Genomic DNA, 24,154 nt, shown 5'->3' on the forward strand with positions numbered 1-24,154 from the left:
CATCTATATGAGACGTTTACTGTAGAGTTGCCTAATTAGCTCCACAGTAAACCTCTTAGCGTCTACATCAGGGTAGGCAATGTTTTTTGGCTGGAGTGCTGAAAAACTCCACAATGCCTACCTTTGAAGGTGCTGGAGTGCCGGCATGGCAGAAAAACAAAATAAGGGCAGGGGGTACATGGCAGGATGCCCTGCTTGTGCCCCTTGCCCCCCACCCAAAGCCCTGCCCCCCAGCCCTGCTCATGACCTTTGCCTCCCAGCCAAAGCCCTTGCCGCTCAACCCTGCTGCCCCTTGCCCCCTACTCAAAGCCCCTGCACCCCATCCCATGCTCTGTGGCTGTCAGTAGCTACCCAGAACCTGGGCCAGCTGCAAACATCTGCTTCTCCACCCCAGCCCCAGCTGCCTCCCGGCTCCGGGGAGGCAGCACATACCGGCAATGCTCCCCACTGCGCTGCCCTCACCACTTCTGCAAAGGAGAGCTGCAACCCGGTGCACAGGGCGCAGCGGGGGGTGCAGAAAGCTGCCTGCTCCCAGGTCCCCACTGCCCTGCCACACTTAAAAGTCTTGTTAAAGTTGAGACATATTGCATCAACTGCTCTCCCCATATTCTCATAGCCCATCACCTTGGCATAGTAGAAAATGAGGTTGATTAAACACGACCTCTTTTAAATCTGTTGTGGCTGTTCCTTTTTACCCTTGTATTCCCTAGATCAGGGGTTGGCAACCTTTCCCTAACAGCAGGCTGAATTAACGCAGCTTGGTCCTCCTCAGGCCAGAGGCAGCAGTAGGTTGCTGAACCCAGCTCTAGATGCTTACAAATCGATTCTTTGATTCTCCACTATCAACAGAGAACTGGTCAGTCTGTAATTCCCCAAATCCTCCTTTTACACTTTTAATGAAGATGGGCACTCTGTTTGCTCTTTTCAAGTTTTCTGGGACTTTACTGGAGTCTCAAAGATAATAGCTGATGGCTCTGCCATGGCTTTTGCCGATTCTTTGAGTACCTTAGGATGAATCTCATCAGAGCTTGCTGAATTGAAAACACTTGGTTTATATGAATAATATCTAACCTGTTCATTCCCTACTCGAGACTGACTGTCTGCCTCCCTGTGCTTGCTGCTAACTGTGATCAGGGTGTTGATCTTATGAAGATTGATGTAACAAGGCATTGAACACTTCAGTCTTCTCTTCATTTATCCATTATTGGCACCTTTCTCCCCTTTAATAAGGGACTTTAATTTCCTTGGTTGTCCTCTCATTTCTAATATATTCATTATATGCTACATATTAATGTAGGCATCTACCTAAATCACGCTGGAAGTGCACTGCACAGCAGCTCCTTTAATCTTGCTCTTTTCACCGTGCACCCCACCTCTCTCTCTGCTAATTGGCCAAGGGACCCCAGGATCCCTGCTGCTTGTCCCTGATCAGCTGGGAGCCAAAAACCATGGTTTTAAATATGCCATGGTTTTTGCCTCCTGGCTAATCAGGAGCAATGGATGGGGTTACCGGGACCCCTCTGCCAGTCAGCGGTGGTGGGAGGGTATGCAGTGAAGACAGCAAGATTAAACAAGCTGCTGCGCAGCACACTTCCAGCATGATTTAGGTAGATCCCTAATTATATGCCTTTTGTTGCCTTTTATGTCTCTTGATAGCTGTCTCTCAATTTGTGCCTTGTATTCTATTCTTGTTCTTGGCAATAAGGCCAAGTTTCCATTTTTTGTAAGATTTCTTTTTGAAGTTCCAAGTCATAGAAGAATTAACTCTTTCGCTAAATAACCTCTTCCTGTCTCTTCCCTGCACATCAGGAGTATGTGTTTTTGTGCCCTTAATACTGTCTCCTTAAGGTAAGCACAGTGCTCTCTGATCTCCTGGCTCACTGCAACTGAAACCACCAACAAACCCGTTTGACTGACCAAAGTCCTTCAGCTGCAGAAGAAGACGAAGGGGTTGTTGCCATTCAGCATCCATGACTTACATCCCTTACATATTCATCCCACCTCCCTGCACAGCAGGAAATCTGATCGTGCGCTTTGATGACAAACTCTCTTTGCATGAAAGCTTACTTTCCCGATTGCAGTGTCGTGAACAGACACCAAGCAGCTTCCTTTAATCAACCTGGTCATGTCACAGCAGCGAGGAAGAGCACTGTTGCTCTATACTGATGTAATGTATGCACTGTGTAATGCAATGCATTGTGTGCACCGAAAATGCGGTATGAGTGTATGACAGAAGGGGAGCAGCCTTGTGCAGGCGTGCTGACCGACCAAGAAATACAAATCCCAGAGACACCTGGAAGCAGGAAGTGGAAGTGACGAGAAATGTGCAGAGCCCTGTTGCTGGACTGCAAATTTCAGAAGACCGTGGGGGCAGCAGGAAGAGGCGGGGGATCTCTGAGTCCGGGCTGGCTACATGCAAGGACTCCTGGGGGTGATGCTGCTGCCGGGGGCTGAACTGGAGGGGAGAGAAACCTCAGCACAGCACAGATGAACCACAAACCGACTGCACACGATCCCCGACCTACAGACCTGCACAGAGCGACTCTGGACTAAAGGCTGGTTCCTGGGGGTATCCCCAGAGGTGGGCAGGGGACTGAATGTGTGCTGAATGTATGTACCCCAGCGGTACGGACCACTACCTGTTCGTTTGCCCTCGAAGTGTATGTTGTTATACTTTGGGTGTCTATTAGGGCTGTGCGAAGCTTCAGTAGCTGATTTGATTAGGAGGAGATTCGGCCCGATTTGGCGGCCAAATGTCTGAATCCGAATTGAATCCGGAGACCTATCAAAAGGTCCAGATCAAATCAGAAGCCTCCGAATCAATGTGGAGAGATTCGGAGAGATCTGGAGATTCGGAAGGCATGCAGCAAACAAAAACTGAGAAGAAGGAGGGGGATGGGGTGATCTTTCACATATGGAAAAGGCTGAGAGGGGGTAGTGTAGTGTGGGATCATTTTGAGGTGGGAGAGGATCCCAGGTATGCTACCTGCCAGCACTGCCAAAGGCAGATCAGCCGGGGCAAGGAAGTGAAACACTTTGCCACTACGGCAATGCTGCTGCATCTCAAGAGGAAGCACCCCCTTGCCCTTGTTCCTCCTCAGCCTGGCGCTAGTGGGAATGTGCCCAAAAAGAAGTCCCCCTCTTGCTCCAAAGCCCCCGTCCCCAAGAAGCACAGGCTGGCCACCCTGGAGCGGTGGGGGAAAGGCGGGCACACAGCGGGGCGCATTCCCAAGGCGAGCGAGCTCACCCAGAGCATTGGGGAGATGCTCGCTCTGGATGGCCAGCCCTTCTCCTTTGTTGAACGTCCAGGGTTTAGGCAGCTCATGGCGCTCATGGCCCCATCGTACCAAGTGCCCACATGCACTACTTTCAGCAGGACGGTGGTGCCCTCCATGTATGAGGCATGCAGGGAGTACTTGAAGGAGGAGCTGCGCAAGGCAGGTCCGCAGGTAACCTTGCACTTCACCTCGGACATCTGGAGCAGCTGGGGTGGAGATCATGCCTACCTTTCCCTCACAGGGCACTGGTGCGATCAGGCAGGGCGTCGATGGGCTCTCCTTCAAGCGGAGGTGCTGGATGAGTCCCACACAGCAAGGGAGATCGTGGGGGCCATGAACCGCATGGTGCAGGGGTGGCTCATTGGGCAGGGCGAGCTCACCCGTGGGTTCATGGTTACCGACAATGGGGCCAATATGGTCAAGGCGGTGCGTGATGCCAACTTTGTTGGCATCTGTTGTGTGGCACACAGGTTCCACCTCATAGTCAGGGACGCCTTGGAGGGGGACAGGGGTGCCGGTGACAGCGCCAGCACCACCAGCAAGCTTATTTCCAAATGCAGGAAGGTGGCAGGCTACTTCCACCAGAGCATCAAGGGGGGCAAGATGCTGCAGGAAAAACAGGCAGAGCTGAGCATCCCGCAGCACAAAATCATGCTGGATGTGGAGGCTCGGTGGAGCTCCACATACATGATGCTGGAAAGGCTGGTGGAGCAACAGAAGGCCATCCATGAAATGGCCTTGCTTGAGGAGATTGGGATCAGTGGCCCCCTTAACAAAACGGAGTGGGATACCATCTCCCAGATCTTGCTGGTCCTCAAACCGTTCCTCGAGGCCACCGAGAGCCTCAGCACTGGAGATGCCCTCCTTAGCCAGGTGATCCCTGTAGTGAAGGAGCTTGAGAATCGAATGGAGAAGTTCCAGGGGATCAATGTTCCTGGCTGGGGCAGGCCGCTTTCCCCAGACGTGCAGGCACTGGTGAGGCGGATGAAGGAGGGCATCAGGCGACGGCTGGATCCCTTGCGGTCCAGTACGGTCCACGTGCTGGCCGCCATGTGTGACCCAAGGGTGAAGGGGAGCGTTTGCAGCAGCCAAACCCTCGATCACTGGACGGAGGTGCTGGTGAACAGAGTCAGGGAGGCAGAAAAGCAGAGGCAGGGGGACGTGGAAGAGGGGGATCCACTTTCCCATGCCAGCGCTCCAACCACCAGCCAATCTTCTTCACCACAGCCGCTGCCAATGTGGGCCAAGGGGGTGGCTTCAATGCTGGGGTCCAGAGGCACCAGACCCCACCATCAGGCAGGCAGCGCGGCGGCCTCGGTGACTATCTATCTCGATGAGGACGTGGAGCCGCTGGACTGTGACCCCTTGGCCTATTGGGCAACCCGCAGCCAGATGTGGCCGGATCTGGCCACGGTTGCCCGCGAACACCTGTCCTGTCCACCGGCCAGCGTGCCGAGCGAGAGGGTGTTCAGCATTGCTGGGGATGTTGTGAGACCCCACCGCACCTGCTTGGATCCTGCTTTGGTGGAGCAGCTGGCGTTCTTGAAAGTGAACCTCCCGCTGCTGGGGTTCCCCAAGCTCCAGGTACAGACGGAGTGAGTGCCACCCTCCTCGCTTCGCACCTGTTTGCTTTTTTAATTTGCTTTCTGAAACTTGCGGTGCACTTTCACAGAAACCCCTGCACCACTCTGCCCGAAGCCTGGCAGGCCTCATGCCTGCACAAAGGGCTACCATCCCTGCTGTTTTCATCCCGCTCTGCCTTAACACACGCAAGTGATGCAAATTTTGCTTTCAACAGTTTGAGATGCACTTTCACAGAAACCCCTGAACCTATCTCCTTGAAACTTGGCAGGCTTCGTGCCCTCAGAAGAGGTGACCATCCCTGCTGTTTTCATCTGAATCTGCAGAAAAAATGGCAAAGTTATAGGTATTTTAGTGATTCCCCATTATAGTCTATGGCTGAATCTCCCAACTGGCGCCAAATCTCCAAATCCGAATTGAATCAGGACAGTGATTCAAATCACCGAATTGAATCCTTGTCCCTCCAGATCAGCTGAATCCAAAGCAAATGCTGCTTCGCACAGGCCTAATGCCTATGTACTTGTATTTGTCCCTTCCCGTTGGCCTGTTGGCTTGTGACTCTAACCCCTAAGACGCTTGATATAAAGTAAATTTGGCTGTAGTGATTGTGCCTGACACTGCAGGGGTTTATTACACTGGTGGCAGCGGTGGTCACAGGCCATAAGGCACCGGGCAAACTGTTGTATTGAGTGCATAGTTTTGTCATTGTGTGGGCTTTGAGCAGGGGGAGTGGGAGGAGTGCCCCACGCGGGGAAGGGAGACACAGAAGCCCCATCTCCTGGTTGAAGGCTCATATTCAATCCTGTACCCTATAGTGGGGAACAACAACAGTGGGACATCTAGCATACACAATTTGAACTGGCAGCTCAGGTAAATGAATGGGATGAGGCTGGCAAGCTAGACTTCCTAGGTCTGCTACTTACAGGGAAGGCTGGGGCTGTTGTCTGCTAGCGGCTCGTCAGTGAAACCAAGCAGGACCACGAATGCTTAATAGAGGCCCTCAGGGAAGCTTTTGAACCAGCTGCAGATCCTGGCTGGGCTAGTATGGCTTTCAGTACACGAGTAAGGGCACCCAATGAGTCGGTCCAGGACTTTGGCTTAGTGCTCAGACAATTAGCTATCAAGGCCTTCCACAGTTTAGCTCAGACATACATGACATACTGGCCTGGGACCATTTCATCGAACACACTTGCAGTGGGGAGATAAAGGCTCAGCTTTGGCTGGGAAGACCCAAGAGCCTGGAGGCAGCCATACACCTTGCTACTAACTTGGAGCTGGCAAGGGCAGATGTGAGGCCCAAGCCCCAAAGAAAATGAGGCCAGAGTACATGTACATACTAAAGAAGAGGAGCCAGCAGTGCACACCCTGACCCCAGAACTGTCAGTCCTGCAAGCAATAATGGAGACTATGCAGAAACTTAAGGGTGGAAGGGACAAACTCCACCAACCTCTGGAAAGTCGGGGCCCAAACAGACGTGGCAGTGGGGGACCGCCTAGACCACGGCCGTTGGGGTTACAACAAGAGACTGCTGGTGGGTGCTGGCACTGTGATGGCCGTGACCATTTCTGGAGGGACTGTCCTGAGAAAAGGTGACGTCCCAGGTAGGGAAACTGAGGCAGGCAGTGTTTAAGTGCCCATCCACTGCTGATACCCCCCGAGGCCCACAGGAGGGTCTAGTAGTCGTTGGGTCTGCAGGTTTGGGGTATTACCTGGAAGGAAAGCTAGGAAAGGTCCCTTGCCAATTTATCATAATTTCAGGTGCCAGGTATCCCTTGCACATGGCCAAGTATGGGCACAAGCTAGAACTGGGACAAAAAGGGACCTACGACCCTGTAGCCTAGTAGTCAAGCTAGCCACTGGGGAAACACTCCCAATCCTGGAGGAGTGGGGTATGACCATCTGCTCCCAAGACCTGCAGCTTCCATGCACATTCCTTGTATTGAAAGATGCCAGGCAAGACGCCTTGTTGGGAACTGATCTCCTAAAACAGTTCCAAGTCACCATAAACTTTGCTGACTGTTCCTGTTCCTTGCTGGGACGATGTTTTCCCCTGTCCACTACACATAGTCAAACTGAAGTGTGTGAAATGGTAGTGGAGGGGAGTTGGACAGTACCTCCTAGAAGTGAAATGATGATCATGGGCATATTGAAGAGATGGTGCCAGAGGGAGGAGGAAGGAGCGTTTGTTTGAACCTAAGCCTAACAAGGAATTGGGGCTCCTGGTGGGAACTATTCCATCACATATGCGACCTTTTAGAGATTACTAAAACCCACACCACTCCCTATCACCCCCGGTCTGATGGACTAGTGGAGAGGTTCAACCGCACGCTAGTTGGCATGCTATCCTTTCTGATTCAAGATAACCAGACGACATGGGATGAGATACTCCCATATGTCATGATGGCCTACCAGAGCAGTCGTCCACAGGGTACACACCGTACGTGGTGTTGTTTGGGTGGGAGATTTGTCTGCCTGTTGATGTTGTCTCCAGGACAAATGTGTTGGAAGAATTCAACAATCCTTTGGAAGACGTTACAAAAGTGGCAGGGTACCTCAGCTCCATTAGCCACGCTGTCAGGACACATCAGGCTACAGCTACACAAAGGCAAAGAGAGCACTATGACCTCAGGCCAGATGTGCGAGCCAGGGGAGCTGGTGTGGGTATGGAACCAACCAAGGCGGCGGGGTCAGCGCTGGAAGCTCTGCAAGAAGTTCGATGGCCCCTATAGAGTTGTCAAGAAATTGTCAGCGGTGCTATGTGAGCTGGCGAACAGGACCAGCAGACAAACATTGGTAGTGCACTATAATTGGATGAAACCCTATACATGCACATGGAACAGAGACCCTGGACCTAACAAGGGGGCTAGGAAGGCCTGTTCATCAACAACCAAGACGCCTGCCACCAAGCCACTACCAGAGGCCTCCTAATCAAACCATCACCAATACAGCCCCAAATACATCCAATGGCATGCTGCCAGAGGGTGCTCCTAGGTCAGAGACGGTTGGGTGGGACCCGCGGCCTGCAGGGGATGATGATAGTGAAGAGGAGTGGGTGGGGAGTGGGGAAGGTCAGACCTGGGTATGACCAAAAGTGCCCACAACCCACTAGAGCCAGTGGGTGCTCCTGCTCCTGAATGCCCAGGCAGACCACAGGAGTGGAGACCCCCCAGGCTTAGTGACTACATGACATGACCCAAGTAGGATGTGGGGGTGCATCCATTTAAAGAGGGGGGGGCAATGTAATGTATGCATCGTGTAATGTAATGCATTGTGTGCACCGAAAATGTGATATGAGTGTGTGACAGAAGGGGAGCAACCTTGTGGAGGCGTGCTGACCAACCAAAGAGTACAAATCCCAGAGGCACCTGGAAGCAGGAAGTGATGAGAAATGTGCGGAGCCCTGCTCCTGGACTGCAAATCTTGGAAGACCTTGGGGGCAGCAGGAAGAGGCTGGGGAGCTCTCTGAGTCCGGGCTGGATATGTACCAGAGCTGCTGGAGCTGCCCTGGGCTGAACTGGAGGGGAGAGAAACCTCTGCACAGCACAGATGAACCACAGACTGACTGCACGGGACCTACGGACCTGCACAGAGCGACTCTGGACTAAAGGCTGGTTCTTGGGGGCATCCCCAGAGGTGGGCAGGGGCTCTGTGTGCTGAATGTATGTACCCCAGCAGTATGGACCACTACCTGTTCGTTTGCCCTCGAAGTGTATGTTGTTATACTTTGGATGCCTATGTACTTGTATTTGTCCCCTCCCATTGGCCCGTGACCCTAACCCCTAAGATACTCGATATAAAGTAAATCCCTCACTGGCTGTCGTGATTGTGCCTGACACTGCAGGGGATTGTTACACTGAAGGATTATACAACAGTCATCTAAATTCTTGTACTTGGGCCGAAATTCAGCCACGTGCGGAGGTCTAGGGCAAAGCCAGTGTGCCACTTGAGTCATTTAAGCCCATATTTTACAGTCAGGTACCAAGCTAGTTTTCTAAGATAAAATTCTTAAGCAAAAGGTTTTGGAAATGACAAAGTATGAGTCACAATTCCATTTATTATTTATAATCCCACTGCATCTGTCACAGAGAGCTGTTTCTAAAGAGTTGATGGCCTTTTAAGAAAACCAGCTTTTTTTTCTTAATGCCTGCTGCATACACGGCTCTCAGATTTGAATGTGTGCATGCTGCATGCCTGGTGTTCAGAAGTGATTCTATAAATACCATCATAAATTAGATTTATTTTCCTTTATGGCTTCGTACATTTTGTAAATATGAAATGTTCCTTCATAGCTTATATGAAGCTTTGAAGGAAAACAGACCTTGCACAAGACCATGTGAGTCTGTAGAATATTCTCTAAATTAGCAGGCTCCACTTGTTAATTTTGCCATGTCTTTTGACTTGTACAGCATTACAAAAATTGCCCTACAAGTTGCTAGTCATTCCTCTTGCTCCTTTTTTTTGTAAGTGTATTTTTTATAGTGCCCATGATGCCTCTTTCTTTGCTCTTTCCTCTGGAAAATAAACTTCAGCAAACTTCACAGAGTTGCACTTTTGAGGAATAAAATTCATGCCTGTGCAAATGACCAAGCACAAAGCCTGTCCACCACTCAGGCCTCACTTTAGGGGCTTTTGTGATACTTCAGTGATGCTTAAGTCTTGTGCCTGAGTTTGCATTTCATCTTGACTCTCAGTTAAGGTGGTGTGAAAATGAAGTGGTTCCACTGATTTATTCTGAATTTACAGCAACATTAGAGCAAAATGCAGCTTGCTCTGTGGAAAAACGGAGGCATCAGGACTCATGAAAGAGTATGAAACTGGTTTATCCTGTGTTGGGTACAGAAAAAGCAGCACTCCTTATCATTGTACTGGGTAGACTCGGGGAGCAGATAATCAGATCCCGGGTCTGTGGAGGTTATTGGTGTTCAGAAGAGGAAGACAGATTCTTTAACAAGAAAAAAACAGTATATGAGAAGAAGCAGTGGTGACCAGGGCTGATGGCATGCTCCACTGCTCAGGGTTCTGCAAATGTCAAGTTTTATTTTTGCTTGGTCCATTCCCACATGTACCCTTGCTCTCATTGAGGGGCTGAGACCTGTTGAGCTCGATTCTGCTCTCTGTGCCATCCATGTAAATCTGGAGTGAACCGATGCATTGAACTCCAGTTCAGGTGTAATTTGGGATTTACATGGGTGTCATTGAGCAGAATATCTCAGCCAACAAAATAAACCCCCTACAATTCTGTAAATCAAAAAATAATTAATTTCTTGGGGTATTTTTTTTTTAACTGTGGACTGGCTGCAAACAGTTCTCTGCAAATATTATTGTGACTTACTGTGGTTGGTTGAGGATATTGTACAATACTGGTTCTGTTTCCTGATTGGATGAATGTGCAAGAACTTCTAACCCTGACTCTTGCACACAGAAGTAAGATGAGGGATTTTCAGGAGCACGTTCTCCTTGTTGACTAGACTTTGTTCTTGTTGAGATCAATGTGAGTTTGGTTGTTACTGACTTGATAGAATTGGAGTCTGGCTCAAAAACACAGCTTCTGAAAAGTCCAGCTCTAAAAATGTACATTCTGCCAACTCTACCCATGTACTTCTGAAACCCATGTTCTGTGAACGTTTGTGCCCAGTAGTGAACAGTGCTTTGTTTGCCCAAAGCAAATACAAAATGGATGTGAACATGGATGACACAAACCCATTTTGAGATGAAGGTTGGTTAAGGCACTGGACTTAGCCTTGGAAAATGAATCTCAGACTTTCTGCGTGACCTTAAGCTACTAAGTCTCTCTGACATATTTCGCCCTTTGTACAATGGAGACAAAAATGCTTCCCTACCTTATGAGGTATGGTGATGAAAAATCTGGGGAGCCCAAAGGCTGTGGTGATGTAGCCAGGTGTAGCAGGCAGCAAGCCTCAGAAGCTGCAGCCCAGCTATGGGCAAGCAAGGTGATTGCAAGCCTGCTTAGGAGGACTGGCCAGCTGGTATGGATAATTGGCTGGCCACAGGAAATAAAAGGCTCCCAGAAAGGGAGGCTGGAGAGAGGAGGTGTGTAAGTTGTTGGAAAAACAGCATGCTAGAGTTGCCCCTCTCCCAGGTCTATAGAGAAAGGACCAGACAGTTCATAGAATCATAGAAAATGAGGGTTGAAAGGGACCTCAGGAGGTCATCTAGTCCAACTCCCTGCTCAAAGCAGGACCATCCCCAACTACTTCCAATCCACCTGCCCCACCCTGCAGCACCGGCTGAAAAAAACCCAGACTGAGCTCCTTCCAGTCCCTCCTTCCTGCCCCCAATTCTGAAGACAGTGCCAGGGCCAGGAGTGGGGAAGGCAGAGGCAGGGCTAGGGGAGAGTGTCTGCAGACACACAGTGACTCCAAATTGCAGCTGGATACCCCAACCCCCAGGACTCAACAGCAAGCATCTGTTGGGTTGGTGGGATTGCTGTAACTCATGGCTCTTTCTGTGAAGCGCCATGAGTTACAGCAGGAAGCTGCACTTCTGTTTGTGCCCTGTGTTCTCCAGAGACAAACCCTCCTAGGATATAAGTGGACCGGTTTTGATAAGAAAAGGGTTCCCGAGTCTTCCAGAGGGAGTACACCAGGTAAGTTGGTAGATTTAAATGTTCACTGAAAAATGTTTATTCAGTTGAAGTAGTAATTATAGAGATTAGAACAGTAATGCAGGGGTAATAGAAAGGGAGGAAGGAAAAATGAAGTTTTCCTGCTTCATGCCATGAAGAAAACAGAACATGAATTGTATTATTTTAATGTGAACTAAGGACCATCATTAAGCCTTCTGACATTTTTGCTCTGTTATGGACATGCTGTCACAGCATAGAAAAGGTCAAGTCTGTTTATGAGGGAATAGGATATATGTATTTAACTAGCTGGAAGGAAAGGACATGGCATTAGACTTCACAGCCAAGGACGGAGGTACCCCTGAGCATTGCGCTTGGAGCAAGAGCTGTAAATAGGACCTCAGGAAACCTGTTGGGGGAGGGCAGATGAGTCTCAAGGACCCTAACGTATATTCTTTGACCATCTCTGGATCAAAATGTTTATTATCTCGAACAGAGGTAGATTAAGGGGAAAGGCTATAGCTTGTACAGAATATGGCTATCGCTTTCTATGTGTATTAGGCCTCTATTAGCTCTAGACTCCAGCCTCTTCACTGTCTTCAACTCTTATCACCAAGTCCAAGACCACCTCCTGATCTCAGGTCAGGTCCCCGAGGCAATAGAGACTACATCTTCATTAGCAAACTACAGAGAAGTTGCATTCCTTTGAGTTCATAGAGACCACAAACCAGGGCAAAGTGCACACAAGCTGGAGGTAAGGCAGTGTCAATTGAGGGAGGTCAGGCTGTGAGATGACACTAAGCCATGATCTTGCCACCTTCCTCTTCCAACACAGCTAGAACTGCACTTGTCACAACTGGCTTCCACTCTCCCACAGAGGAGGAAAAACAAAGTCCATTAGAAGAAAAGTTTCCAATAGCCTGGAAAGGACTCTAAGCCTTTAAGCCAGTTTATTGCACGTGGACCTGAGAGAGATGGAAAAAAAAGAGTAAATGCCAAAGGGGGGGGAGGGAGATGGTGAGTCACAAGAACAAGCCCTTTCTTGCTTTCATATTCATGTTCATTGTTTTGTATCTCTTGCAGGACTTTCTCTGCTTCTGTGAAGGATAAAGGCTGCTCCTCGGGTATCGTCTGCTTTTCAGTCACTCTGTGCTTACAGTCTGTGTAGGCAGCCCAGCTCGCTCCTTTGAAGCTGCAGTGACAGGGAGCTCAGAGCAGGCTGCAAAACCTGCTAGGGAAGCTGACTGAATACTTGGGCTGAGCTCAGGTTACACTCCCAGCAGCACCCAAATTTAGCTACTATATATAAAGCTAGCTCTGCTAGGCCTACACTAGCCACAGCAGTGGCCATAGTGTCACCATACCCTGAGTATTTGGGATGGTGCTTCTGCTTTCCAGATCTAGTGTTGTCAGGAAAGTGAACAGAAAGGACTGAGAGCCCCCAGAGGAAAATCAGTGCCTTTACATCCAGGGGTTCTTAATCACCTTTAAATCCTTTCTTCTTGCATCTTGTAGTATGTCCATTTGTTGAACAAATGAGCACAACATATTTTGAAAACAGATTTCCAGGTTGAAATGTAGTCCCCTAGCCTTTTAATCCTAACATAGCCAACAATCAACCGATCGATCAATCCCGGCCCCATCCTCCATCCCCAGTCCCCAATCCCAGTGTCACACGTTGCAAATTTGGCTGCATGATCTTGCCTCCAGCCCACCAAAGGTGCACTCTAGCACCATCCTGCACCTGGGAAGTATGTAAGTGTTTTCTCAGGGCCCTGGGAAAGGTGCAGTTTCATGAGCCACAGCAGAAACGAGGAGGTGGAGTCCCTCAAAATATCAGGGCACCAGCACACTATTTAAAACAATGTGATTGGGGGAATGAGAGCTCAATTTGTCTAAATGTCTAGAGTCTTCTCAATACCTTGGCATCACACACTCTCCCTCTTCTCCTCACATTGATGTTTATAAGCTTACCTTGTAGTTCACCAAGACTGGCAGAACCAGATGGCAGACTATAGGGAATAGGTGGTCCATCAGTGTCCCCATTCTCAGAAAGCCAGCTTTTATTCCAGGAATATTTCTTATGCCCACCACCTCTGGTAAGGCACATAAAGAATGGTATTGAAAAGCTTCATCCAGTGATAGCAACTTAGTTCTGCACCAGGATAGCTCTGGTGGATCAGGGCAAACTCCTCACAGAGCTCCCTGAAAGGCATCTGGCTCATGCAGATGTTCTGGAGCCCACTCCCAGGCTGCATCCTAGGCCTGCAAGTTCATAGAAAGCATTGTGATTGTATCATGTGGTGCTCCAGAACTGCGGTTGTACACATGCGAACTGTGCAGAAGTTGCAAGAATCCTCATCAGCAACTGCTAGTAGGGTAAACTTTTGACTGAGTTGGTTTAGATGGGGTCCATCCTGCTTTGATCAGGGGGCTGGACTAGAGGTCCTTCTGGGATGCCTTCAGCCCTGTTTTTCTATGATTCTATGATCATGTCTGCTTAATCTGCCACAAATGCATTGTCCTCCTTCAAGTTCATCAACCCTCCAAATTCAATAAGGCCTGAAAAGCCATCAAGCATCTCTGCAGGTCAAAAGTTTATGCTCTTCTGTAGATGCATCCAATCAGCAGCAATGCCTCTAATAGATCCATGACTTGGCCAAGTGGTATGAGCAGCTCATAGTGAGAAGCTTGTAGAGATGGAAGAGCTTCACATGATGGTGAGTTAAAATCATATTGCTCTTGTGCCTGTCAAGGAAAGACAAGTTTTCCCGTAATACACCACAGCCCAATTCAAAGAAAGGCTCCATTATATATGCCAATAGAAAAATCTATGATACACCAGTCTGCCTACAAGGAACTGCCCCGTAGATGCTGTTGTGTAGGGTGTAACATGTACAGCAATACACGGACATGGACTTCCTTGGCTTGAGCTCTCATGGGTTTGAGCCAGGGTGCAAACAAGTAATGCAAGTTGCATGCAAGAAAAGATGGTAGCATAATTCTGTGTAAAATCCATAACGCAATAACACTTTGCTGTCCCCACAATAAGCCCTCTATACCTTTTGAGGTAGGAAGCAATTCCAAAGCTTTGCTCTGTGGATAGACAGAAGGGCACTGCCAAATATCACAGCAGGAGAAGTGCTCTCCAGACCTATCCGTTCTTGTGCCCGTTAGTTCTGGAATAACATTCCTCACAGAGCCCCCTAGTTCTGATGTGCTGGGTAAATGCGCGCCCTTCCTTTTTGTTGTTCTCTCTACTAGAGGGGAAGATCCAAAAACTCCTGCAGTGTCACTATGAGGACTTTACAATCCGTTTTGGCCACCTCCTGCTGATCCATAGTACTTAATGGGAGACAAAGACAAGGAAAGAAATGCATAATTCGAGCTTCTTGGTGTCCAGCAAAGCCCATCCTTTTATAAGAGCTTATAGGGGGGATGCATTTTCATGAGCTGCATGATAACCCATGATAGTGAAGTTGGAGTCTGAGGGGCAGTGTTTGTCCTGCCTGGGTAATTCGACAACGGATTTCATTACACTGTAAATTCCAGAAACTGGTGGTGGGGTGTTTCAAACAAAATGGGATACCTAAGGTTTGGGTTGGCGATTTTTAAAGTTGTAAATCAGAGATTAAATTGTAGCAAAACCCCCAGTTTTTCTTTTTTTTTTTTCTTTTAAAATGTATTCCCTCCCATTCCCCAACCATTTCTGACTTTTTCTCTCCCTCTCTATTCCATATAGATAAGTATAAGTAAGCTAAGATGTAAGATAAGCTTTAACATTTTATTTTAGGTAGTATGTTTTATTTTTCTCTCCTCTCTTTGCAAATAAGTGCCCTGCTATTTTGATATAGATATCCACTGTTTTATAAGTGATAATTATTATGTTTGTATTGATATTTCACTGCTTTTCTATTGTGTGATTACTGTTTTAGGCCTAAATATGTAAGTTAGCATTAATCATGTCAAGTTTCCATTTTGTTTGTCAAGTTACCATCTTATTTCCCAGGCCCTGTTGTGTAACCTATGACTCATACTACCCTTCCTATGTAACTTGGTTCCTGAATGAATGGGGATGAATGAAGGTGCTTGAGAGACAATGGCAGTAGGTCTAAAAATAGCTCCCTCTGAATGACTGAACCATCAACACCAATACCTGGACCAACACCCAGCCCTTGAAACCGCCCTCAGCATTCAAGAAACAAAAGATGAGGCAGCCCACCATTGTGCCAAGGCTGCACATGCTCAGGAAGAACACCTGGAGCCCTCTGGGACAGGACTGACATTGCCTGGACAGGCCCTCCCCATAGGAGATCAGAGGTAGTCTGCCCATAAAAGGGGTAGTGAAGACTGACTTCTTGGGACACCCTCTTCATCTGGACCAGCACCACGCCACACCACCTATCCACCCAGAGGCCCTGCCAGTGACCCCCACCTACTGGACAAAGACCCCTTTCCAGCCTGGATAGGTAGCTATCACCCCCATCCTCTCATCAACCAAGGACTTGGACTCTGCTTCTCTTCCCTACCTGGACTCCAACCCTTCCTCTGAGTCTCTTTCTCCTGCTGCCAGTGTGTGTGTGTGTGTGTGTGTGTGTGTGTGTGTGTGTGTGTGAGAACCAATAACTTCATGGGGCTGTGTAGTGTGTTGTCTGTTTAATAAACTTCTTATTTTGAAACCCTGAGTTGGGTTTTTGTCTGTTCCTGACTGTTTCCTCCTTGCCACCACTTATCTGTTCCACACCCCCCCATCTCTCAGCTGTCAGTGTCAGTTTCCAGACCCAAGCTCCCAGGTTTCTGCCTCAGTTTCTTTCCTGGCCATCTCCTCCTTGCCACCAGACATTTTTCCTTGCACCAATAAGCTTGAGTAACCCTGGGGCCACTTGACCTTAAGTAACCCCCAAGCCTCAGTTCCCCAGCCAGCTTCTCTCTAGTCCACTGGTTCTAATCCCAGTTCTGGTGACTTTCACTCCCTACACTTTAACTCTCTCTCTCACCTTAACCTTCCTCCAGGTATCCCAAGCACACACATACATACCGTACCATCCAAGTTAGGAACTTACCTGTGTGTATGTGTAGTGGGTTGTATGTGTATGAACTGGTGAGTGTGTGTGTATATATTTCATTATGTGCATGATATACAAATCAGTGATCTGTGTATGTGTACTGAGTGTGCGGCTTTGGACAATTGATTTTTGTCTACCTTTTGGCATATATAGTGTATGTGCTTGAATTGGTGATAGGTATGCATGTGCCTAGGCTGGTTTGGATGTGTATGTGCCTGAGTTGGTAGAGTGTGTGTACGTGTGTATGCACCTCATTGATGTGTGTTTGTATATGTGCAATTGTGTTGCACCCTCCTGTCTAACAGCGCAATATTGAGATCCTGAGAGTTGGCCTGACCCCACAGGGCAACAGAGTGACCTTTTCAGCTGGGCCCACAGAGGTGGAAAAAGTGCTGTGTAACATGCATCCCATCTTAAGAGACATGATGACAGAGTGTTTATAGTGTCTTGTGGTGGCTGAAAACATGTGAATTCAAGCCCTGATCTGGAGTCATTCTAACATAAGTATCCAGTTGACCCATCTGTAAATACATACCTGGTTATTTGGGCTGCAGTGTCAAAGGCAGCTGGATATGATAATAGCCATGTCCCTCCTTTGTGTGCCTTAACCACACTAGGAAAATGGGTGGGTAGGTTTTAATGGAACTTGGCTTGATCTCATCATTGTAGCAGCATGGTTGTGTTCATACCAGTATTGTATCTTTGCTAGTGCTTTACCAATTTAGTTTTAAAAGTTCAAAGCTGGTTTTCAATACAAAATGTTATGGGAGAGTTGGTGAAACAGGCAGCCTTCTCCAGGTATCATCATCCACTTGTCATATCATTAAATTACCAAGAAGCCCAGAGTATCCAAACAGGATCATAGCTGCTAAGCATTGTATTAGGAAAAGAATCGAGGACAATGTCTGCCCTGTATTGCTTACAGTCTAAGGTCCAGACCTTGGCAACACTAACTTACATGTATAAATTATATTTACATGAGTAGTCATGGAGTCAATGGCTGAATAAGATTATTCGTGTAATTCTTTGCAGGATCAAACCCTAAATAAAAAATACATAAAATAAAATTTAGTTTAAAATATCTCCTGTCTTGCCTTTCAAAATGTAGCCTTATGTAAGGCTGAATTGACATAGACATTTGTTTACATTTTAGGGGGATGAAATTGCCTCCAGCAGGGGCTACACACCTCCTTTTAAAGTGAAAATAGCCCAATATTAGATGTGCTGCTACAGCAGACTTGACTGGATGCAGTGGTATCCAGTGCACTGATGACATGTGTGGAGCCAGTACTCAGCAGAGATATAACTCAAAGAGGCAGGCTTGCACCAACAGAAACAGCTGTTGCTGTCACATGCAGATGAAAAGATCCTAAAGAAATAGGTCAGATAATGTAGATCCAGTAAGGCAGGAAATCGTAAACGAGAGAGGCCTGAACAGCACAGGCCCAAGCCTGTAGCTATTAGATCAGTGATTCTCAACGAGGGTGCCAGGATACATTCAAGGGTGCCATGCACTGTTAATACGGTTAGATATGCAAACATGATTCACAAGATTAAACCTAGGGTTTTCAAATAGGAATCTATAGTGTTAAAAACTTTCTGACCGGTTGTGGTCTTTCTGAATTCTTTTCAACAGTAGAGTGGCTCTTTTACTTTTAACTAAGAGGTGGCATTTTCCAAGGAATGCCTCGAGTCTAACAAGGAGAGTCTAAATAGTTGAGAACTGTGGTATTAGACAGGGGAGAGAGGTAGTTGGTGCGTTAGTCTGAAGGAAGGCAGAAGACAATGCAGGACAGCTCCTCGTTCATATTAACTCATACAGAGACAGTGGTGAAGCTCCCAGTGATTTCCACAGACCAGGATCACAGCCACGTAACTCTGTTTGCCCCTTGCTGAATCCTCAGCCGGGAGGGGGCTACCACTACAGGTGCAGTGGTCAAGGCAAGGGGTACGTGTTCTGGGGCTGGACAACATTTCATGTCAGGAGGGCACTGGATCGTGACATTAGTGGAAGGTACTCGTGGTGCACTGGTGAAGGTTGGATTGGGGATTTGAAAAGCCAATAAAGGAAGATATAGTGAGTAACAGAAGGAGAGGAAATCTGGCATGATAGGCTACTCCCTGAGGGTAAATGCATGATCACAATTAGATAAGGACATGGCTGCCTGTCCATTTGGGTTGAGTTGGGTTGCTGCTGATCTGCTCTTACTGAAACTCCAGCAGCTCATGCCTGGCACTTTCTGATCTGCTTATTCAGACCTTCAAGAGCTATTGATCTACATTAGCATAAAGGATTTCTAAAATGTTAATCAACTCCCAACAGTCTAGGAATTAATTTTCAAAATGTTGCTATGCCTGCATTTTAAAGTCAAATTGATCTGTGTGGGTGAAAGTACAAAAATTAAGGGGAATGTAAACAGGAGACACAAGTACTGCAGGATGGATGCAGATCTACACGTTCATAAAAGCCAACAGGAGTTAAGTATTGGACTGTCTTGTGGGCCTTGGCCATCTCCCACTAAAGAAATAGGTAAAAGCATTGCTGAGTGTAATAAGGCAATCCTACCAACTGAGAATCTCTCAGCGCTTGGTTGACTTCAGTGATAATTTAAGGTGATGACAGAAGTATGTGGCATTCAAACAGACGTAGGAAAGGCAGAAGTCATGATGTAAGATGACTGTGTAATGAAAAATAAATAACTGAAAAGTCTAATGCTAGTGATACCACACACATCCCGGGCTTGACTGGACTCCCTAGAGTTGTCGGTATTATTTTGGGCTTTTTTTGTTTTGTTTTCTGTTTTCACTGCCAGCCCAACGAGCGCTGCAAAGATGCTGTCACGTTAATCACAGCTGAATATTCCTCACAGATGTCCCTTGAGGATACATAACCCACATCTTATTTCCTGTTTCCAAGTGATACTCCATTCTTGAATCCAATATAAACTACCCACTGATTTTTTTTCTGGCACGTTACAATACTGATTTTTTCAGTCACATCCAGGAGAGGTTGCTAGTTATGTTCTGCCGCTGCGTGCACTAAGTGCAGGGATGCCTTCTGGAGGGCTGGAACACACACGCACAAACGTCAATACAAATGCAAGCAAATGACCCAAAATGATCAGAATCAATATACCCCTGACAAGCCCAGTACATGATGTGCTTCTTCCTGCTTTTTCATGTCCCACATATTTAGAGTCTTCCTCGGAGGAAATAAGTAGGTGGGGTCCAAGTCCTCCCCCAGTGGATGTAATTCCCAGCTCTATGGAGGTTACAGAGGCATGACTAGCAAGTTTTGTGCCCTGGGAAGGGATCAGAGCTGAGGAGAGGGAGGGGGCCAGTGGTGGAGGGTGGGGGGAGGCATTATCAGTTGTATCTACTGTGGAGACTCAAAGACCCTGGCAACTAGGCAGCTGCTGCGGTGTGGACTCCCCAGGAAGGTCTGCTATTCTACAGCCCCTTCTAAATTGGCACTTGGGACTGGCCCCCATTTGCCACCCTTAAATATGGTATTGCAGAGGATCCACATAAAGCCAGCACCACCTTGCCAGCCCTGTTTTGAGTCTCAGATTATACATGGGCCCTGTTCCGATTCTCCACAGGGGCATGCATTTCCCCCACTGTTTAGGACTGATCAAAAAAAACAAATTCCCCCACTTTTCATGCACAATCCCTCCCTCCAAAGGTAAGCCAGGTCACTGCTAGCTACACAGGAAAGGGGGCTGAATCCAGGAAGTGCGGGGACAATTTGACAAGACTAATGGGAGAATTCTAGGTTACAAAGGCAGCCTCCCACCAGGGAGCTCATACAAGCAATCCATATATTGAAACAGGCAGAGCCAGGAAAGCACTTGGGGAGCATGGGTGAGGCTACTGCAGGGCAACACAGGGCAGGGAAGACTGATGCATATCCACACACACTGCATGCGAGACCCCTGAACAAGTAGGCCCATGCTCAACATGCAGGGAGACTACTGAGCTTTATGCCCTTCAGTGCTGTAAACTCATTTCTTTCTATCCTAATTTCTTTTATTTTTTGGGAAGAAAATGGCATTTTCCACAAAGCAAATACTTTTAGTGTATGTTGCGGTTTCATTTACACAGTATTCATTTATTTTTAAAACATGACCAGACATATGTCTGAATAATATTTTTAAATGAAAATTGCAATTCTAAACAAGGGCGGGGGCGGGGACGAATCATGTTTTCCTATAAGTGAAAGGGGGAGAATGTGAAGAACGTTGCATTTATGCAGGACTGACCCACAAATTATATCAAAGGACTTCACAGGGATCAAAGGAGCCTTCCAAGACACAGAGGAGGTTTTACCTTACACTTGTGCCATGAGAACTCTTGCCCCCAAGAGGGAGTGCAGCATGGTGGACAGAGCTAAGAGACTCAGAGCTCAAGGGGTTGAATTGGAAAGATAAAGGCACTGGAAATCTTTCAAGTTCTGTACACAGAAGAAGATCCATCCTCTTGAGACTCTGCTCTGATCAGATAGAATGGCTGTATATACTTTCTGGGCATGGGGCTGGCTTCACCACTGGTGGGCTCAGAGACCCTTCTAGGTATAAGCATAAACATGTGTCAGTCTGTAACAGGTTGCTTTTGCCAGCACCATCTTCCCCATTACCTGCGCCCTATGTGAGGCACCCTTGGAATCCCCTTTAAGGTTTCTTGAGTCCCGCTCTTTACTCGCCTGCCATGTCTTGATGGAAACTATTATGTTGATGTTCTTGAAAGCGGGAGACTGCCTATTGTATTTTGTATGTTGGGGTCTTTCACCTCCACAGGCCTTGACCCTGGTCTCTCTAGCTAGGCCTCCCCATCTAAACCCACCAAACAGGGTTTGACTCCGAGACTCTAACCCTCTTTCCTCCTCCAATCTGGAGCCTAGCCTAGAGGTCTAGCCACCAGCCCCACAGCCAGGGTGGTACCAGTTCAAGGCCAGGGAACAGACTTGCTCAGTCCCACAAAAGAATCCAAATAACAAAATAAAGTTGCACCACAGGTGCACCAGACTTTCCTGGCCTTTTAAAATTGTACCTTCAGGCACTGGGGTCAGTGTACCCCCAAAAGCCACATCTTTGCTGGCACCAGGGTCCCCACTCCATAGTGGGCCCCAAAACAAGGCCTCCTCCTACCCCTAATAGCCTCACCCAAACCACTGGGTATTCAATAACCAAAAGAAATATAGACAGTCCTATCAATGGGTAATAACAGCCACTAAAAAATAAAAATAAAAAATGTGAAAGCCACATGCCAGCTTACATTCACGCCGGATTTGTGCTTTGGCTCCCCACTGTTAGCTTCTGGGGCAGCTGCCATCTCTCAGGGCTTCCATAGTCCCCTCTTCCAACCTTTGGCCTGCTTACCAAGCCTCTCATGGAGCTCTGAGATGCATTCTTTCCCCTTTGGTTGCCAGCCCTTACTGCTGCTCTCCCCCGGGGTTTTTATAGTCCTGGCCTGCCCCTTCAGCTAGTCAGCTGACCAGGCTCAGTATTTAACCCCCTCCTTACCAACATTCTGTGCCCAGAAAGTTTTGGCCTCAAAGGGGTGGACCTGTCTTCTAGTAGCAGGACTAGGGTTCCCTGTTACACCCCCCCCCCTTCTCTGTCATCTGGGGTCTTTCTGAACCCTCTGTCTGCCTTCTAGTAACAGAGCTAGGGTTCCCTGTTACACAGTCCTATGAATTTGCAGAGATGTCAGTTAGATTTTAAACCTGAAATCTATCCAGATTTCCCCATTTTGGTATGTGCTATAGCCAGTATTGGGATAGCATTGGATTAGACTCATAGATGTTAGGGTCAGAAGGGACCCCCAGATCGAGTCCGACTCCCAGATCATTGAGTCGGACCCCCAGGTTTTATTTCATCCAGGGAATGTTTTCTTACTCACTTTATTGCTCGTTTCTTTTCAGACCAAATCTTCCTTTGGACACTATTTTTCACATGGTGACATTTGGTGTTCTTTACTAATCAACACGTTTATTAATTCACCAAGAACACAGAAGTACACAATCAACGGTTCAGCAGTTTAGATGCAGCAAATGTTCTAGGCATGTACCGAACACAAAATCCTTATGCAAGTGATTGCGAAACAGCACTAAGAACAATTATAACACCGAGCCATACAAATACTGAAGGTTTCTTTTTGCCTTCTTATAGTTAGTTACCAATTCTTTAGTGCTTCTAATACTTTTATCACTTTTCAGTCCTTCTCCAAGGAGTAAGGATGCACTTTTCCGCAGATGCTTTTAAGAACATGGTCCTTGCTATTTGGTATGCATGTACTAATATAAAATACCTAGCTGCTGCTTACAATGACTAAATATTTCTTAGGCCAACTTGTTTGGGATTATAAAGGACAAAAATCCATATAGCACAAGTCAGTGAAAACCCAAAATATGGTTCCCTGCTGCCACAGCAAAAGACTGCAGACTCTCCAGGGAATTCCTGTTTACTTATCTGAGAGGACAAAACCGAGAAATATATTTGTAACAAAATCTGGCCCTTTCTTCTTAGTCTGATAACTAGAATATTGGTGAGCATCTTTGGGCACGGCTGCTCCAAACACTAGTAGCCGTCCTAGATTTTGCAACATCTTTCACAGCTTTAACAAAACCCCATGTCTTAGCAAGAGAGGTTATTTATCCAGGTTGGTCTGGCAAATTCTGCTATCTCCCACGGGGAACCTAGTTTGGTATATTGTGATTTAGGCTGTATTGGAAAGCTCCTTTTTTCTATTGGATACTTATCATATGAGTGCTCTGATTAGTTCTTTGTTTCTCTGCTACTGCCTTCAGTATCCAATAGATGGCATTGATGTATAATAATGTTTTTCAAATCTTTTCTTAATCGGAAGTTTTTTATGTTTCACTCATTCCAAGGAATGTATTTCTATATTTTTCTCTATTACCCAGACCATTAATTGGAATTTTGTCCATAGTAAGCATTTTTCCTCATTTCAAAGTTATACCCTGGTTAGGTGCTTTTCTCTGAATAGCCTCTTCCCTTCTTTTGCCATGTAATTCAGTGCTATTTATTTAATCTCATTTCTGAAGCATGACAATTATTTAGAAAGCAAATTGTCATCCATGATAGCTCCTTTAAATGCTGTATATCATTTGTCACAAATAAACATTTCACATCCTATCGGTTACTTGACAGAACAAAAGACAATGTTGTAGAAGCAAGACAGATTATTCCTCTATGGAAAGATGGTGTCTCTGGGCGTGTCTACATAAGGCATGTACTGCGCAGTAGACTAATTAGTTGCGCAGTAAACGTAGCATGTCTAGACATGTGCCCCTATTAGGCTGGAGTAAACTAATTTCCTCCACAGCAGGGTAGTACTTGTAATACAAGTTGTAAATACAAGTACTATCCTGCTGCGGAGAAAAATGCTCCACAGCAGCGCATGTGTAGACGCTGCCCTAGCTGGCTGGAACATGAGGGTGCTTCAGTGTTAGGGCTGCCTGCTGGCTATCCCAAGGCTGAAGTACGCTTGTGCCCCAGCCAGCCCCTCCACAGCACATTGAGCTTGGGGGAGCAGCCCTGGGCTGCCAGCTGGGGCTGCTTTGACCTAGCTCAACATGCTGCGGTCTGGGATGCACATGTCAACATGTGCCCAGGAGCAGTAGA

General features: G+C 47.3%; 1 protein-coding gene across 1 annotated transcript; it reads left to right on the top strand.

Annotated features, from left to right (window-relative positions):
- The first annotated feature begins 2,347 nt into the window (after positions 1 to 2,347).
- Positions 2,348 to 16,127, top strand: LOC109285256 (zinc finger BED domain-containing protein 4-like). Its single transcript, XM_059725300.1, has 2 exons — positions 2,348 to 8,492; positions 12,526 to 16,127. Exon 1 carries the CDS (start codon positions 2,754 to 2,756, stop codon positions 4,875 to 4,877), a length of 2,124 nt encoding a protein of 707 aa, XP_059581283.1. The 5' UTR covers positions 2,348 to 2,753; the 3' UTR covers positions 4,878 to 8,492; positions 12,526 to 16,127.
- The last annotated feature ends 8,027 nt before the right edge of the window (positions 16,128 to 24,154 follow it).

Source organism: Alligator mississippiensis, chromosome 3, assembly GCF_030867095.1.
Source record: "Alligator mississippiensis isolate rAllMis1 chromosome 3, rAllMis1, whole genome shotgun sequence".
Lineage (NCBI taxonomy): Eukaryota > Metazoa > Chordata > Crocodylia > Alligatoridae > Alligator > Alligator mississippiensis.